This window comes from Prinia subflava, chromosome 10 (assembly GCF_021018805.1).
Source record: "Prinia subflava isolate CZ2003 ecotype Zambia chromosome 10, Cam_Psub_1.2, whole genome shotgun sequence".
In the NCBI taxonomy this organism is placed as follows: domain Eukaryota; kingdom Metazoa; phylum Chordata; class Aves; order Passeriformes; family Cisticolidae; genus Prinia; species Prinia subflava.
Genome location: NC_086256.1, coordinates 4,641,164 through 4,658,674, shown reverse-complemented (window position 1 = coordinate 4,658,674; position 17,511 = coordinate 4,641,164). Strand labels below are relative to the sequence as shown.

Sequence of the window (17,511 nt, the reverse complement as noted above, 5' to 3'; positions counted from 1 at the left end):
ATCAAGCTAGAAACTCTGTCTAGAGTAAAAATGGACATGGGGAAGAAAGGTAGACCACATACAGCAACAGCTGACTGGACTGGGACTTTTGCTTGGGGAACCTTTGATTGCAGCCTCAGCTGGGCTCTCAAATCCCTCTAGTCATAGATATCATGTTAGGGTAAAGAGAGAAAGCAGCAACTCAACAAGCTTTATTTTAAAAGGCAGGATTAAAATCTCAAACAATTTTTTTGTGGTCGTCAGAGAAGTGACGAGTGAAAAAGCAAGTAAGGGTGAAGTGGGGGAGAAGAAATTATCTCTGCAGACCAATGAATTCAAGTGACAAACAACAATTCTGGTTTACTTTTACCTACCCTGTTTACCAGATCCACCAGCCACCCATGAGGTTCCTTGAACAGTAAGAATAGGAACAGATTAGCAGCTGCAATATCAATGCTAAACATTTATCTTCTGAAACAAGACATTTGAACAGACACATTCAGTTCATTAACCCACACCTCAAATGGATGCACTACTACACAAATAAAACAATGTTTGTAACAGCTCCTGTATTAAGTGTAGCTGGAGCTCTGGTTGGTTCCCATGAGCATCATCCTGTTTTGGACTCTGCCTGACATCACTGCCCATGTGCTGAGGCAACAGATCACATTGTGGCTGCTGACTCACAAGGAACTGTATTTATAGCACTGGAGCAGTGTGGAACATTACTTTCCCAAAGCAGCAGATGTAGAATTTTCTTTCTATGGCCACAAACTTGTTTTGTGAAGGAGAAATCAACTCCGCTGATGCTGTTTGGGACCCACCTATCTGGAAAAATGGTGACAAAACAATGCAAACCTCAAAAACTGCTTCCCTCCAGTGTGTTTGAGCTGAAGATATTTTATCCTTGGCTGTCAGAAAAGCCTGAATTCTCTACTAGAACTGAACACTTGGAGTTATCCTGGTCATTTCACACTCAACAACCACACAGATGTCAGTCCTTAGATACACAGATCCACCCGTTGTGTGCTTCATGTCTAAAGCAACACACAGATTATTGTGCTGCTTTAGACATGAAAGTACACTCATTTCTAAATGCAGCCTCAAACAGAGAATTGGAACAATTTGAGACCACAAATTAATGTCTACAGACCAACATACACTCCACATCTATTTGTAATAACTCTTGGTGACATATTTAAACTCTGTGTTATAAATACCTACTAAACAAACAATCTTATCTTGAAACAAAGGCATCCACCCTAAAATTAATTTTTAGGGCATGGCCTTGCTTACCTTCTGAAAAGTGGATATGGGTGAGACAGCATGCATGTTCCCCTCCCCAAAGACTTCTGCCCAGTTTCTCTGGCACACCTTCATTCGATTCTTGAAATGATATTCATTGTCGGGGTTAAACGCCTTGAAAGAAAAGCCCATGGCAATGAACAGGTGCCTTATGCCAGTTTCAAAACTTATCTTGGTAATATTTGACCTTTTCAGCTGAGCATTCTCCTGGCTGACAGTTAAAGATCTAGCAAAAAATAAAGCTGAATACAAGGCCCCTGCTCCTGCCTCTCAGTTCTTATCATATAAAGCATTTTGAAGCCTTTATTCTGTACAGACAATATCCAATAACCATGTGAGCCAGAGGTCCATAAAACAGAGAATTGAACACAAAGTATCAGTTTAAACAAAACCAGCAAAGTGACAAAAATGTGATTTTTTTTTTTAAACTACTAGTTCTCAGAAGTTTTGAACAGCACCCACTCCTTTGAATTGCATACTGGATATAAAATATCAGCAGCAAGCAATGGCTGCAGATTTTAAGAGCATGAACTACAACTTAAACAGTTGGAAAAAGCATCAGCTACGTAAATACAAAATGCCAAATACCCAGATATTAGAAACTGCATCAGAGAGTCAAGTACCATTGTAAGCACACCAAGCAGGCCCACAGGGATAGGATCTTGTTTTACTCTTTCTGCAACCAGGTCCACCAGCAGCATGAGCATGTTGTAGATTCCTTCATGGATTTCGGTTCCCCACTTGTGAACAGCACTGGATGTCAACAGCTAACAAGGAAAAAAAAAGTAATTTTTGAAAAGTTTGAGCACCATCACAAACAAGGACAAATTTATCAACTCCTGAGACTGTTTTCAGAATAAATGTTTCCTTGAATGCACTCATCGCCGTTTTTCAGATGTTCTTTCTGCACTAATGGCTTAAGAGTTAATTCAATTTGTAATTCTGCAGAAGAACACCTTAAATCACAGCTTATGACAGAAAATAAAATCTATCAAAGTGTTTTCCATTTGCATGCACTAGCAGAGACTGTAACCTTTGCAAAGAGCACCTAATATGAAACCAATCTGTTTGCAGATTGAACACACACCTATTAAATCTTGAAACAGGCAGCCATAAAGCTGCACTGATTTAGCTGAGGTAACCATTTACCAATTCTCACTTTTTGAGCAGCTTCTATTGGAATACAAAGCACATGTACCAGGAGGGAGAGGTATTTAATGCTGCTTCCACCTACTGAAACATGTTCTTTAAATCTGGTTTCATAATTGTTTATAAAGGACACTTGGCTGCCATCTGCAAATCTCATTTAATTTCTGCTGTGTCTGAACAGGAACAGATAAAAAACTTAATAGTTTAAATACAATCGCTTTTTGTACCATTAATAGAGTTTCTTGTAAATATTTCAGCAAATTGTAATTCAGCACATCCTGAACTTAGATTTCTACAGATTATCCTTCTGGAGGAACAATCTACATTGTTTATTTCACATGCAAAAGATACCAAGTGATATAAAATTCTTGTATATAAGATTACTACTCCGATAACTAATTGGAAAAAGATTTTTTCCCTTAAACTTCTGCCTTCCTTAAGAGGAATTATATCCTCAGCATTTGAACACTAGGACAGAGTAACCTTTTAAAGGGTAAGTATGTGTTTTTATACCTATGGTCTAAAAACTGGGCAGGAAATTTAGGCAGTATCTAAAGTGGATGGAAGTAGTGGGAAGTCAATTAGTTTGGGGAGCTCTATAGAGAAAATTCACAACAGCCCAGAGAAACACAGGGCATTGAGAACTGAGGTGAAAGATAAAATTCCAAATGGATTGTGAAAACAATTTAGCAACTCTCTGAAGAAATAACAGAAAGAATAGTTAATGGAAATCTGACCATGAACTTGCCACCAGTGGCCATATCCAAGGGTCTTTAAACCTCTCTTTGGGTTCTGGTAATTACTACAGGGCTCCTCATTTAAGAGGGAAAAAAAAAAGAAAAAAGCTAAGTGCTAAAGTCAGCCAAGGTTATAGAATTGGGACCTTGTACCATTTATATTTAAATTTCTATGGTTTTAATCTAGGAAAACAATTTGAGTGTGACTTTAATCTAAGAACCCATTCACTTGCTGCCTGAAGTCTGGACTACAAAACACTATTTCCATCATGAACAGCACAAAGAAACATTGAACTGGCCTCCTGTACCTACTTACCTTTTTAAATGCTTCAGGCATGCATCTGTCCATAAACCTCTTGCAATTCTCATCGGAATCAGAAAGACCTTTACAGAAAAAAGACTGCTTTTTAACAGCATTTAAAAACAACCACTTTTTAAGATGACCTCAGGGACCCTGCTGCAAATTTGAGGGAACACCAACCCAAACCAGAAGTAGTAAATGTGCTACTGTTCCTTCATAACTAGCCTGCCTTTTAAGCCACAAAAAGCATGACTTGAGAGAACCTGCCTTTCAGAACTAAGAATTAATTTCCCAGTACCTTTTACAGCTTCTTCAAGCATTATTAGCACCATAAGCAACTTGTAAACTTCAGAGTTCACAATTCATACATTACTGATGCTTCACAGCCTCCCTTGAAAACCAAATTAAAGCACAGCCTTTTAACACAGATTGGAAACAGAGAAGCAAACCAGAACCACTTAACAACTTCTATTCTTCCAAGAGATTACAACATTCCTTTAGTCTGCCATCAGGCATGACTAAAAAACTATCTTGCACTCTCAATTATACACCAGTTGTTGGGTGTGGTGCCTCCACAACACTCCTAATCCCAGCCAAAGTACTGAATGAGAAGAGTCAAATTCAGATCTAATGCAATATAACATTTCACTATGAAAAAACAACCACTTATATGAGCATGGTAGAGCAGGGATTGAGATGACAGCTTGCCTTTATGAATGGAAAATAACCAGCACAAGGAAGAAAGAGTCAGTAATTTAGCTCTGAAAAGATGCAATTCCCACAATTATTAGAACATAAAGAAACGTGCGCACCACTTTTTGAAAAAAAATTAAGTAAACAAATTACTTCAGAGAGAAAGAAATGAGATCAATGTTGTTTTTACAGCATTGGGTAGAACAGTTCACTGTTAACCCCTTTCCCAGAGATGTGATTGTTGTGCACAGTGCAAGAAAACAGCAGCAAGATTAAAGTGAAAGACACAACTGCCCAACATTCTGCCTGTGACACCCTCTGAACAGATAATCTGTGTAATTGTGAAATGGAACTTACCCAGTCTTGCCAGGTAGGTGGATGCAATGAGGCACTTGCCTAGAGACTCCTCCCGCTTGTAGGGTATGGACCAGTGATCTGTCAAAACTCTGCTCTCCAGTTCATACAAGTTGGTTGTTGGAAACTCAATCCCTTCACCAGAGCAATTCCCATTTTCATCATTTTTCTGTGGGTGGAAAAAAAAAAAAAGTTCAAGTCAAACAGTTTCCTAGACACATGAAAGAGTTTAGAAAAGGCAGCTGTGCTTGTAACAAGCATGTCAAATCCTCAACCCTGAGGCTGCTTGTGTTTTTCAAGGCAGAATTTAATATTTCAATTTGAATTTAAGGGATTACATACCTGGATGTATTTCATGTTGGTGATAACTACTATGTTTACATAACTAATTGCTAACTAATTGCCTCTTTAAGCAGCAAATCTTGTTTCATAGCATATCAGATCCTAGAGCCAGGTGATAAGTACTTCCAGTCCCTGGGAGACTGCAGAGTACAAGTTTTGATCTCCATAGATCTGCACATTAATCCTCTGTTCAACAACTCCTGTAGAATATGGGAATAATTTACTCTAAGGGAAGTCCATGTCATCTCATCACATTAGAAATACAGGATACTGTTTCAGTATATCAAGATTTTCTTTTACTAACTAATAATCTAAAGAAAAATCTACATTGAATATAGTTGTCCAACAAGGTTAATGTAATTATCCTTCTCCTGAAGTTATAATGAGTTACTGGCAAATACTCTGGAAGGTAAGAGGGAACAGGCAAGCAGGTGACTGCAGCTAAGCTTTACAGGTTTCCTTGCTAGTGGCACTAAAGAGCAGCTATTTCTGTGTACAGGACACAGAATTACCCCCTGCTCTCCACCAAGTGCCATATGAGGTAACCGCCTCAACAGCGCCAAAAAAAGAGTGGACAGGTTATTCATTTATTTTCTTTTGTTTATTTTTTAACCTCCCATAGATGCCAGGTACCCAAAGTGTCAAAGAGTTCACATGGGCTACCTTTCCCTGCCTCCACAACAGCAGGCAAAGCCAGCAGGAGGAAGGACAGAATGTCTGGATCAGGGCTGGCAGTGAGCACCAGCCACTGTTGGAGACAGTGAAAAACAAGAGCAGTGATGGTAACAAGATCCCACTGAGAAAAAAGGCAGAGACGTGGATGGAGGAAGGACAGGCAGGAAACACATTCAAAAGTAAAAATCAGACAGTGTCAGGAAAGTGAATGGAACAACTAGAAAGTAATAAACCAAAAGAAAGAATGGAACTCTGGAGGAGATGGCATACCAAGAACAAAATCAGTGCATGCACACAAGTGTGCTTCCAGCTCTCTCACTGCTTTTGCTATTTGTAGGATTAGACCTCTTGTAAAAAAAGTAAATGTGTCATTCACTTTCATAATGGTTCAAAACTATTAAGCCAAGGGAACAGCAATTGTACAGAGCTTAACCTTTAAAGTTCATGGACGGCACGGGGGCTGGACTTGCCAATGTTCTGGAGAACAGCAGGACAATTTATAGGAACAGAAAAAACTGCTTAGAAAAAACCACATAACTGGTGTTTGGGCAATAAAGTGCCATCTTTCTCCAACCCCCTACTAAACATTTAGTCCTCAGTTTGTCTATATGGGAAGTTGGACCTTAGCAGACCTGAATGTCAGCTTCTGAAACTGTGGTCACCTGATCCAGCCCTGTGCATGGACACCGAATGTAATTCCCATCTAGCAAATCATGCCCTATTTAAATACTTCAGGTTTGGGAGAAGGGAAGTTTGAAAGTCTACGTGAAAAGACACTGACATTACACAGAAGCGTTTTTTAGGAATTAAGCTGTTAATGATACAGCTTCTGTAAAGAACACCCATGCAGAAAACAAAAACATTTCCTACAGAAAACAAGTGCAGTTACAAAGAAAGTGCTCACAGTAACAGAGCATGAATGAACTTCTAGTATAATAATGGCAGACTGAGAATAACATAAATATCCAATTGCTGGGCACTCAAGGACTGCACTTCAGCCTTCAACTGTAGCCAAGGAAAGCAACATTTCAACAAATGTTACAGAAACAGAGCAACAGTTGCTCCATTCCCTGGAGGAAAATGTACATTAAATGAACGCACTGACAGCAATTGGTATCTTAAAAGGTTCAGAATAGCAATGCAGACCTTCAGCTGTAGCTGAAAAACTCCACTTGTTCTGCTTTCCCATCTGCATCCAAGCAATGCTGCTCATTAGTTACCTGTTTCCACACAAGTGATTGCCAGGATCCACGACACAGAAATTCATATGGAAAGTGAAATAATACATGTTCTTCACTGTACACTCAGCTCCCACATTATCATAAATTATGCTTAGAACGCATCTGGACTATTGCTGGATTGAGTCTACCAACAGTGCAGTGAAAAGATGGTTTTACACAAAAAAAAGAGTGTGGTATTTGGAATACTGCCCTAATAATAATGGGAACTATTTGCATTGGAGGAGCATGCTTTTGGCACTTTCCAGGAATTAGAGGCAATGAGGCTTCTTGCTTGAAAGCACTCTGCTACTAAAACCATGTGCAGAAAGTATCAAGTTCATTTATTAATTTTAGAACACACCAAATCCACATGGCTTCACAGCTACTGTGAAACCTGTGACAGTCTCAAACATACACCCAGGCAGTTCCAAACCCAAATTCCCCTCCAAAGCATTAATAAATTTAACACACTGCATTTCTGGGAGATTACAGCTATGTTCGCATTTAATTAGTGCAGACTGAGTTGTGTTTCTTAAAACAAATCTACTACAAGAAACAGTCTCTTTAAAGACTTACTGCTGTTCTTTCATAATTAGTGTCTTTCTGCACATGAAAAAGCCCAAACTGATCACCACTCAATTTTTAAATCAATTTGGGCATTGCTCTTTAAAGTGAAGGATTTATTATCAGCAGCTGCTGCAGCAAGGTGAAACATCAGCTCAGTTCTTGCATCATCTTGTGCTGGCTGGAGATCTGCACACAGATCTCACACTCCAACACAGCCTGGAGAACTCACCTCTCTGCTGACATTCACAAATGCAACACAGCCCTGAACGCTTAATGAACATTAATTGTATCCACAATTAATGCTCTGTAACTGAGGAGCTCGGGGGACTGTCACTGCAAACTCTACTGACAAAGATCCATGGAGGAAATAAAAGATTTTGAAGAGAAGTTATGGCATATGTGAAAGTAAATAGGATAAAAGGCCATGCCAGCCTCCCCAAAAGTGGTTTTCTGAATCTTGGCTTTGGGGAATTACATGGGGTTTGTTTGCTTGTTTATAAATAAATATATTAAAAAAAGCTATCTCCCTCCCTTCAAATAGGTGACTTCAGAATGGTGTCTGCCACTGATGCTGATCTCTATCAGGACTGTGCAATTCTGGCTGAACAGACTTAGCACCCTCAACATGATGAGGATTTGTAGGGATGTTCTTCCACAGAACAGCAAAAAGCAAAAAAAAAAAACCCCAACCTTATTCCTGGTAACCAATGGGTCATGCAAAGATAAACTGTCTAAAAGGCTTTACAATCACTATTTTCTGCAGTAGGAAGTCATGGTGCACATCATAAAACTGTGACTATTTCTGCAGCTGAAATACTGAGACCAACAAACTTTTGCTGGCAAACCTTTAATACAGTTTTCCACGTCTTCTGATGTATCTCTAATTGCACAATAGCCCTGAAGATCCCCTCATTTTAACAGTCTTGGCTCTTCTGGCTTATTTTCAAGGTGTGAAAATGGAGTTATGACTAAACACACACACAGGCTCCCAGGAGAAAAACCCTCACAGGAACAGGCACAAGCTCAAGATCCCCTCTCTGGGGAGCTGGCACCTCCCAGATCTGCTTGCAGGGCTGAATAAACAAAAACTGCTCAACATCTGATCAATAAAACATTGCTTAAATCTCTAGTATAAAACCTTCTATTGAAGAGTAACACAGAACAAAGACTAGCACAAAAAGTGAAATATGGATTAACTTTAATTGCCAAAAGGTCACAGTTTAAAGCTTCAAAATGCATTCATGCAGTATTCAGCTAATTAACTCATCAAGCACTGTTTAACTAAAGCCTCTGACAGTTCCCATACCAGTCATTTTACATAAAATAACACGGAGTTTAAGACTTGTTTTGATTCTAGTTGGCAGGCTTAATAATGAAATTACAGTCAAATTATAATTCAAATTCATTAATTTGATTTTGATAGGAGGCTACCAACAGAATCTATTATCACCATAGCTAAGTCACATTATGTGCTCTTGAATCCAGTATAACTTAGGAAACAAAACCCCAAAGTCATGATTCTTTCAACAAGCAACAGGATCAGACTTTCTAAGACACAGCAGACCAAGCAGTTACCTCCACCTCATGCCTCTCTAGTAAGTGATTTTCACAAAATAACCATCATTTTATAGCCAAGAAAGCAGATTTTTATAGTTTCATTGCATTGTTAAAAAACAAAACCCCACAAAACCTTGTTACTATGTACCCACACATAGGACAAAGTTTAACTGCTCTGACAAGCAATAATGAAAGAAATGCATAAAGCCAGAACTAGCAGATAACAACTCCAGGTCCACCTTTCAGTTTTTATCACTGACATAGTCAACATAAAGAAATCAATTTTCCAATGCTTTTCCAGCTTTTCCAGCTGCCAAGTGTCAGCAGGGATGCTCCCCTGTGCCTCAGCACTGAGGTACCACTCACAAGAGTTTGCAGTGCTCAGCTGGAGGCAAGGTGAGAGAAATAGATCAAATACCCATAAAAACAGAGCATTTCTCTGCTCTGATGTACTGTGCCCATCAATTTGTGGGAGAAGCTATGAATCCTCAAGTCATGACCTGACAGTCCCTCCACCTGCCAGACTATTGATTAACTCAGCTTTTACTCTCACGCCTGGATGTCAAACCTTTTCTTCTTTTAATTAACTCCTAAAAGGGGGACATTCTGTTACCTAGAACTGAAACACAAGTGTAGGAATTCAAAGCCTTTCAAATAACTCAAAGCTACCACCTTGCACTTACAACATAAACACTAAGAACAAGGTATTGAATGTTTTCAAAATATGTCACACTTTCATACTTGTAACCTATTCGGTTTTTATAAACTGGTATTCCGGAGGGTTAAAGAACCTTCAGCTCTGGTTAAGTGGCAGATGTGGGAACAAAATTGCAGAGTATTTCCTTGTCCTTTCCAGTCTGTTCCTGCACTCAGATTAAACTCACTGGACCCACATTTCTAAGAGCAAGCTTAGTATCTTGTGAATATGTCAGCATTAGTAAGACTCAAGAAATGGTGTCATGTATGGAATTTCCACATTATGTTTCTTATCTGGCACGAAGAAAACCCCCTGTGATTTCCAGAATGTTACACTGACAGACATTTACTTGCAAAGTATTGTCACAGTTTTTAACTGTTTTAAGTCCTAAAGAGATATAGCAGCTCATCCCTGAATTTTCACTCAGAGAAACATATTTGGATGCAAAAATTTTAAGTACAGCAAGAGATAGGAATGGTTTTTGTTGTTTATGTTCTGCTAAGAGAACATAAGCTTGTTGGTGAGATACACAGATGTTTTGTTTTGTCCTTTTTTCATAGAAATGAAGCTCTTAAGATTTCAACTATGGACTACTTTACACAAACAAATGCAGTCTTGTCACAAGAAAAAACTGCTCGTATTTTGTCACGTTAATATAAAAGAATGATACCAGTCTACTACTAAAGGAAAAGAAATCCTGCTTTACAGACTCCACCTAACTGAAGTTGATCTGCACTCTCATCCCTCATAGAGATGTCCTAAGAAAAACCTAATTTATTTAGTGAACTTTCTCACAGAAGGCTTTAGACACTGACCTTAACTGAGAGTTGCACAAGGTCACCATCAAGGATGCATGTTTAGACTAAACCCTTAGTAAAGGATTATAACAAACTATAACCACAAAACCCCTATGGCTCCACCTTCCCTCTGCCCCCCATCTCTCACAACCAACAACTGTGTAAGACTGGGAATTGGATAGGAATTTGTAAAATAAAACTAAATTCAGCAAAGCTGAGAATTGACTCAGAGTTTCTGAAAACATGGGTTGTACTCTCTCCCTGATTTCCAGGGTGACGGTGTGATGTTACCAGGCAATACTCCCTGATGATGTACTTGCCTACTCGTACAAAGACAAACACAGTCCTGAGCATCACTGCAAAACAAAACAACTGAGACTCTGTAAAAACAGCACTTGAATTAAAACCTCCATTTAACTTCAAAAATACAAGGAGCCTCTTTGCCCTTTTACACTGCTATCACCACAGTGTTCAGTGAAACCTGAGGCAGAGATTCACTACAACCACTTCTGGCAATGTATTTCGAGTAAGTTGTATGTGGTAAGTATTTGATAAGTTGTGGGTGAGGGAGAGGTCATGGAAAGCACTGTTAGGAATGCCATTCATAAGGAACCAAGGAAAACACTTACCTTCCTTGTGTTTTCACTATTGTCTGTGAATATATTTAAAAACTTACTCCATTAGTAACTACAAACAGCCAGATTCAGAGTCAACACCATTATTCCTCCCAACCCTTGAGTTTTCATAAGCACAAAACCTCATGCTTGTTCCCAAATAACTTGGTGTGATATCAGATAAACATCATGCTTTAAAACAATAAAACAATGAATCACAAACGCTTAACATTTCAGTGCTTAAAATTAAGTCAATACTTGTATCTCCCTTTGCCAAAACACCAGGAATTAACAGAGAAGTGCTGCAGAGCCACTACATAAAGTATTTACTGTAACATTTTAGTGACCAAAGGTCAGGTTCTGGAGAGGAAAATTGATTCAATAATGCTGCTAAACAGTCATCTATATTTTTGTTCTACTGATGTATAGTGAAACAGAAACCAGAACTGACAAAGCAGCTGATTTTGATAGTGTGTAATTCCAAAGTTGTGACTAATAGGAAAAAATCTTTAAATGCCTCTCAAGATCGTTCTGCTGGGCATCAGAAAAGTCAGAACTGTTGTAAAATAGTGGCAGGAAGATAAAGGGGCAAGAAACACTGGGAATATTGACTTTTAAAATTAATTTTTAATTTGGTCCCTGAAATATATATACCAAAGGCTATTCCTACAGCAGCACAAATACTGTTTTTTTCAAAATAAAAGCTTACAAAAGAAACAGGCACTTCCTCTTTGCCCTCCTCATACAAAGAGCTACTGTTCCTTAATCCAAAAGCAATCCAAATGATTTGCTGGAATTAACTTCTAACACTGGCTAATTTGTTTTTATTCCCATTCTTCCTCAGTATTTCACTTCCTTATTAAACAGCTGCCACAGAATAGCACTGTAAACTGGGAAGATGACCAAAAAATGCTTTCAGAGGACATTATACCAGAGACATTTCCTGCCCAGCTGAGAATTTGGCTGTACAGAGCTGTCTCCCACCTTCACTGACCCTGCAGGCATCACCTTCACCAATGAACCAGTAATTACAGAGTGCTCCTCTCAATCCAGCAATTACTCTAACGATCACATTACATGATAATGACTTTGTGAGTTATTCAAAACAAAGCTTACACTTCAAATTAACCAGCTGCACCTCTCAGTATTGCCCCTACTTCCCTAATTTCATGTAGCATCTCTAATAGTCTGTGTTAGATCAAGAATGAAACCCAGAGTATTTTCTTTCAAATGCTTTCAAGGAAGTGTTAATGGAATCAGAATACAGAAAGGGGTTCCACACCAGGGCCACTCATTTTTGCAAACAGTGATGCTGAAAACCAGGAGTGCTAAAATACTAATTCCACTTGACACTCTGATGGCATCCAGCCAAGGACTCGATGCCAGAATCCACCACAGAGCTTTATTTGATTGCTTAATTGTTTTACAAGGCCGATTCGTTGACAAGCCACACTGTAAAACTTCCACATGAGAATGCAAGAAATACTCACATTTGCAAAGCTCAAGACTACTTACAAGAGAGGAGACTGACTTTAAATGTGCAGAATTGTAGTGTGAAATCCATCTCATTTGCTTGAAACCTAAATACCTTCTTTGTCCTTAAATAAATACAGCTCCTTCCATTCAAGGATGAAAGAACTTCACAAGCCTAACATCCGTGGTTCTCCTAATAAAGCATACCTCATTATCCTCATTTTACACATTAAAAGCTAAACCAGAGGTTAAGCTACACACCCACCGTGATGCAGCACATCTGTGGCAGAACTGCTTTCAGTCCTGAGCTTTAATAATGAGGAGAGGTAGGGTTTGAACACCACAGTTCTGCAGCATGACTAGTGAGAATGTTCCTGGCACTGGCACTCACTACGCTCACCAGCCTGTTTTTTTCACAAAATCCCTTCTCTTGCAGTCAAACAGCACCTCAAAAGCAATCTTGGATGAGTTTTATTATAAACCTTACCTAGTAAAATCTGGTATGTATGAGCTTTTGATCCAGTTCAACTGAAAAAACATAAATCAAAAAGGCACATGCTGAAGGGGACAGGAATAGCCCGGGGGTAATATAATCTGTTCATCACAATTTAGCCAAAAGGTCAGAGTAATGGCTCTCAGAAGCTGTTTTAAAAGCAAATTAAGATTGTTTCAGTGAAGGTTATACAAACCATTGGTATATGTTTAGTATTTTTACCTGCTCCTCCCCACAGTTTCAAGTTCTCTGGTCACACTCCCCACATTTGTTTAGCCTCCTCTTCTCTCCCTATTCCTCTCAAACTCATTAAAGCCAGCCAATTGTGGCACTCGTGGCAATTCATGGACACACTGACAGACGTTGTCATCGCACTCATTTATAGTCTTGTCTTAAATTATAAGGATTTAGCAGCAGTTCATAAAGCAGCTTATCTGTCAGTCAGATGAAGAGATGAGCATAGCATCCTTCACCCGCCTCCCTCGGCACAGAATCACACCGTGACAATCTGCATGTTGCCTAAGGAATAAACACAGAAACCCCACATTCTTGCCAAACTGCAAGATTTACTTCTGTCAACAGACATAAACATAGAAGTTGTGTCAAACACACAAAGTCACCCCTTGGAAAAGCAGGTGATTTTGGTCTATCAGTGTGGTTAGGTGCTACAAAGGGCAAGACTTCCAACCAGCTGTAAACCTCAAGGTGAACTTGCTGTGGTTTCAGAAAAACTGCACAAATGAACTGAAGGACCCTTTGCATGTACAAATTTGTGTGGCCTTTTCCTTTTGATCACTCAAGTGTGGTCATGCCACACTTGGCATCAATGCCAAAGGCACCCCACAGCTATTAACCTAAAACTGAAGCAATTGGGAAACACCGGCCCCCTGAAAGTGAAGTTTTAACCTCATGAAATTGAAATTCATGCACATCTTCACCTCAAGCCTCATACAGAATGCACAGGGCATATGTTGGGCCAGCTCACAGCAGCTATCTTCCTTCTGAGCCAGTTACTCCAAATTCAGGCCTCTTTAACACTTTCAGACAGCCCTGAAGATCAGCAGTCTGGACCTCTGAAAGAGGATTCCCACTGATTTTTAAAATCTTATCTAAACAAAACATGTCTTAACTAGTATGATATGTATCTGGTTGCTGTGCTCCTCTCAAAGAAAACCAAAGACAAGCCTTTCTTTGATCCACATGAATGCTGAACAGATTCTAACATTATATAATAGAGACCAAATAAGCATATGCAAACATAATGGATTCATTACTGATTAGGGAAAATGTAAAGTGTTTAATCATTCATAGACCTATTCTTATATGCATGCTAAAGTGTGCTCAGCCAAAAAAAGCATGTAAATTCAAAGTACAGACCTGTTATACGTGCCTTGGAGAATGACTGAAGCATTCTTGTTATTTTTAAATTATAACATCTAATCCTAACTTTTGTTCATGAAGCGTTAGACTGGAACATTTTACTCGGGGGAAAATTTCTAAGAATTCTTCTCCTGTGATTTATCTCCTCTTTATCTCCTATTGCTGATGTATAAACCCCCAAAATCTGACATAACACTTCCTCTCCACTGAATAAAAGTTAAAACTGGTATTATGAAGAGAAGGAGGAATACACACTCGAAGAGCTGTTAGAAAGAGAGATGATACTGAGAGGAAGAAAACCAGAAATAACATCTGAATTACCACAAGACAGCATGGGGTACAATATGTTTCACCATAATGTGTATGACTACAATGAATAATATAGCTGCTTCAGCAACGGCTTTCTGTACAGCTTCATATGCCATAAACTTCTGCTTGGAATGGAAAACTACTGATTAACCTGATTAATTACTGATTAACCACTTAAAGAATAGCTGTAGCTTATTAAATGTAATGCTAGATTATAGCTGACGAATAAAAATACCCGAGAACTGATCATATATCACTTTCCTCCTTTCATAAAATGTATGTCAAAAGGTGTTAAATTGTACTGCAGTGTTAGACAAATATGCACAGGCAACAATTCCAATCTCAGGACTTTTATAGATGTAACTCTTTTATTACAAAAATACTGTTTTGCATACACGTGCAGAAGTTGACAGATGCTCATACGCAAATGAATCCAATTACTAAATTGAGGCATGAATTTATATAAAGTTTTATGTAGAAAGACACTTGAATCCTTCTGAAATGCCTGCTCTGTGCACTGATTTACCTACACTGAAATGTTTTGGCTTCCCTCCTGTGGGTTAAAAAGAACACAAGCCAGAGCAAACAAGAACATGAGTGGCAAAGGAAACTATTATAAAGCGTAAGTAAATTTGATCAGAAACACAGGATGAAATAATGGGGGGCGGGAGAATCCTCAGAGAGTTGTCAAAGTGCCATTTGTGATGGGAACAAGAGCAGAGGAAAAAAGTGCTTCTCTGAAGTTTACACTGACAGCTTCTCTTGAAATGTCACACTGACAAGGCAGACTGTCCCAGCTATAACTACATCCAATCCAAATGCCAACAAGAACTCTCTTTCACTCTCAATCCTTCCCAGGAAAGGTTCCCTGGCACCTCAGTCAAGGAAGTTACAGAGCAGCGCAGCTTCTGCGTGGCACACGTGCCATCCCACGGATCACCTTACTCCACAAGCACACATCAGCAGCTTAGAGCAGCTCAGGATGTAACCCAGTTAATTCAGTGAGCAGGATCACCTATCTTTACTCCGCAGGGCTGGACGTCAACACGCCGAGGCTACGGATACGGATGATCCGTGCAAGTGTAGTTACGCACCAGATACGCCCATGGATTCTTCATGGATGTATTTATAGACACACACACATGCATGCACAGAAAGGGAGCACATTTCTGGCAGAGAAAAACCTCAGGATACTCTTTACTGGAGCCTGGGAGGGTACACGAGGTTCCCTGGTTTTATTCACGGGCTTAAGCATCTGCTCTTGACCACTTCTTGAGACAGAGCCTGGGCGAGGCGGCCCTTTGGTATCACATAGAGGGACTTTCTGCTCTTCTCACCCCACCAGTCCCATAGTCTGGACACTACTAACTAGCTTTGTTCTTAGGAGCACTCTGTGAAGTTTAGGGAAAAAGACCAGGAGGAGGAGGAGGCTTTATAGGAAAGCATTACAAGACTGTTCCAGACAGCAAGGACAACACCATGAGTGTATCTGCTGCTGAAAGGTTCAGAGTTCTGGAAGAGGATGGGAGAGAGAGAGAAAGGCAAACAAGCAGGAAGGAGAGAACCTGAGAGAGGCTGACAGTCTCCAGTACTGCGATCTACTTCAGTTTTATTTTAGATCACAGCCCAAAGTTATGAGTTTAAGCTCTGTTCTGAAAAACATTTGACCTCACTGCGTTCCTATTTCAGAACTTACGCTCCGCTTATCCAAATAAAACTGTACCTAAAGTCATACCCACACTGCGCTTTCCTTCACATTGTGCAAACAGTTAAAAAAAATAGACAGCCCTTAGTCACCGGGATTATGCAAGAAGGCACAAGAAGGGGAGTGAAAAGCAGAGCCCTACGGTAGCCACACATTCCTGGAATGCCAAGGAAAGCCCCGGGTGCGCTTCACCTTGCAGCGATCGCAGGGAACGGGCTGGGGAGCGCGCCGGGCGGGCGGCACGCAGGGACCGCGGGGGGATGAGGAGTCCCCGGCCCGGGGAGAGACCGGGGGTCCCCGGGCAGTCCCGCCGGCCCCACGGCCGGGCCGACCCCCGCCCGCCGGGCCCAGGCTAGGGCTGGCTCCCCCCGGCCCGGGACCGCCCGCCCGCAGCTCACCTCGGTCTCCACCACTTCGTGGTAGGCGGGCGGAGGGTCGAAGCCGCCCCCGCCGCCTCCGCCGTCCCCGTCGCCGCCGCGGGGGCCCTGCCCGCCGGCGGGGGAGCCGTGCCCGCCCGGCGGGCCCTGCCCGCTCTCCATGGGCTCGTAGCCGCCGTAGTGGAGGCCGGGCCGCTCGTTGGTGAGCAGCGCCACGGCCTCGTTGATGTCGTTCTTGGCCAGGCGCAGGGCCTTGCGGATGGCGGCCGCGTCCGAGAAGCCCATGCAGAGCAGCGTGGTCATGTGCTGCTCCTCCTCGCTCTCCATGGCCGCGCCGGGGAGCGGGGCAGGAGGAGGAGGAGAAGAAGGAGGAGAACGAGGAGGAGGAGGAGGAGGAAGAAGAGGAGGCCGGTGCCGGGGGGGAACCCCCGCGGACCGAGAGGCGCCGGGCTCAGGCGCTGCCCGCCCCGCGCGCCGCCATGTTGCCGGGAGCGCCGCTCCCCTCCCGCCGCCGCCGCCGCGGCGGCCGCCCCGCCCCGCCCCCCCGCGCGCGCCCCGGCCACGCCCCTGGCCACGCCCCCGGCCACTCCCCCGGCCCGGAAGCGGCCGCGAAGCCCCGGCCGGGGAGAGCCCGCCGGGCCCGCGTCACGTGACGGGGGGAGGCGGGCGGGATGAATGGCCCGGCGTGGGAAAGGGGCGTGGCCGAGGGGGCGCGTGAGGGCGGGCGGCGTTGTGAGGGGAGCGGGGACCCGGACCGGGATGGGAACGGGAACGGGAACGGGAACGG

The 17,511-nt window shown here is 41.7% G+C and overlaps 1 protein-coding gene across 3 annotated transcripts in view; it reads right to left on the bottom strand.

Moving 5' to 3' along the window:
• USP24 (ubiquitin specific peptidase 24) overlaps positions 1 to 17,247 on the bottom strand; it is a 61,061-nt gene extending 43,814 nt beyond the window's left edge. For all 3 annotated transcript variants that reach the window (XM_063407012.1, XM_063407013.1, XM_063407014.1), the window contains exons 1-6: positions 16,746 to 17,247; positions 4,522 to 4,687; positions 3,487 to 3,554; positions 1,908 to 2,051; positions 1,276 to 1,398; positions 354 to 389 (exon numbers count right to left, since the gene is read on the bottom strand). In XM_063407012.1, coding sequence (XP_063263082.1) covers positions 354 to 389; positions 1,276 to 1,398; positions 1,908 to 2,051; positions 3,487 to 3,554; positions 4,522 to 4,687; positions 16,746 to 17,051 — 843 coding nt within the window. In that variant the 5' untranslated portion in view covers positions 17,052 to 17,247. The remainder of the gene's footprint in view (positions 1 to 353; positions 390 to 1,275; positions 1,399 to 1,907; positions 2,052 to 3,486; positions 3,555 to 4,521; positions 4,688 to 16,745) is intronic.
• Positions 17,248 to 17,511: the final 264 nt, after the last annotated feature.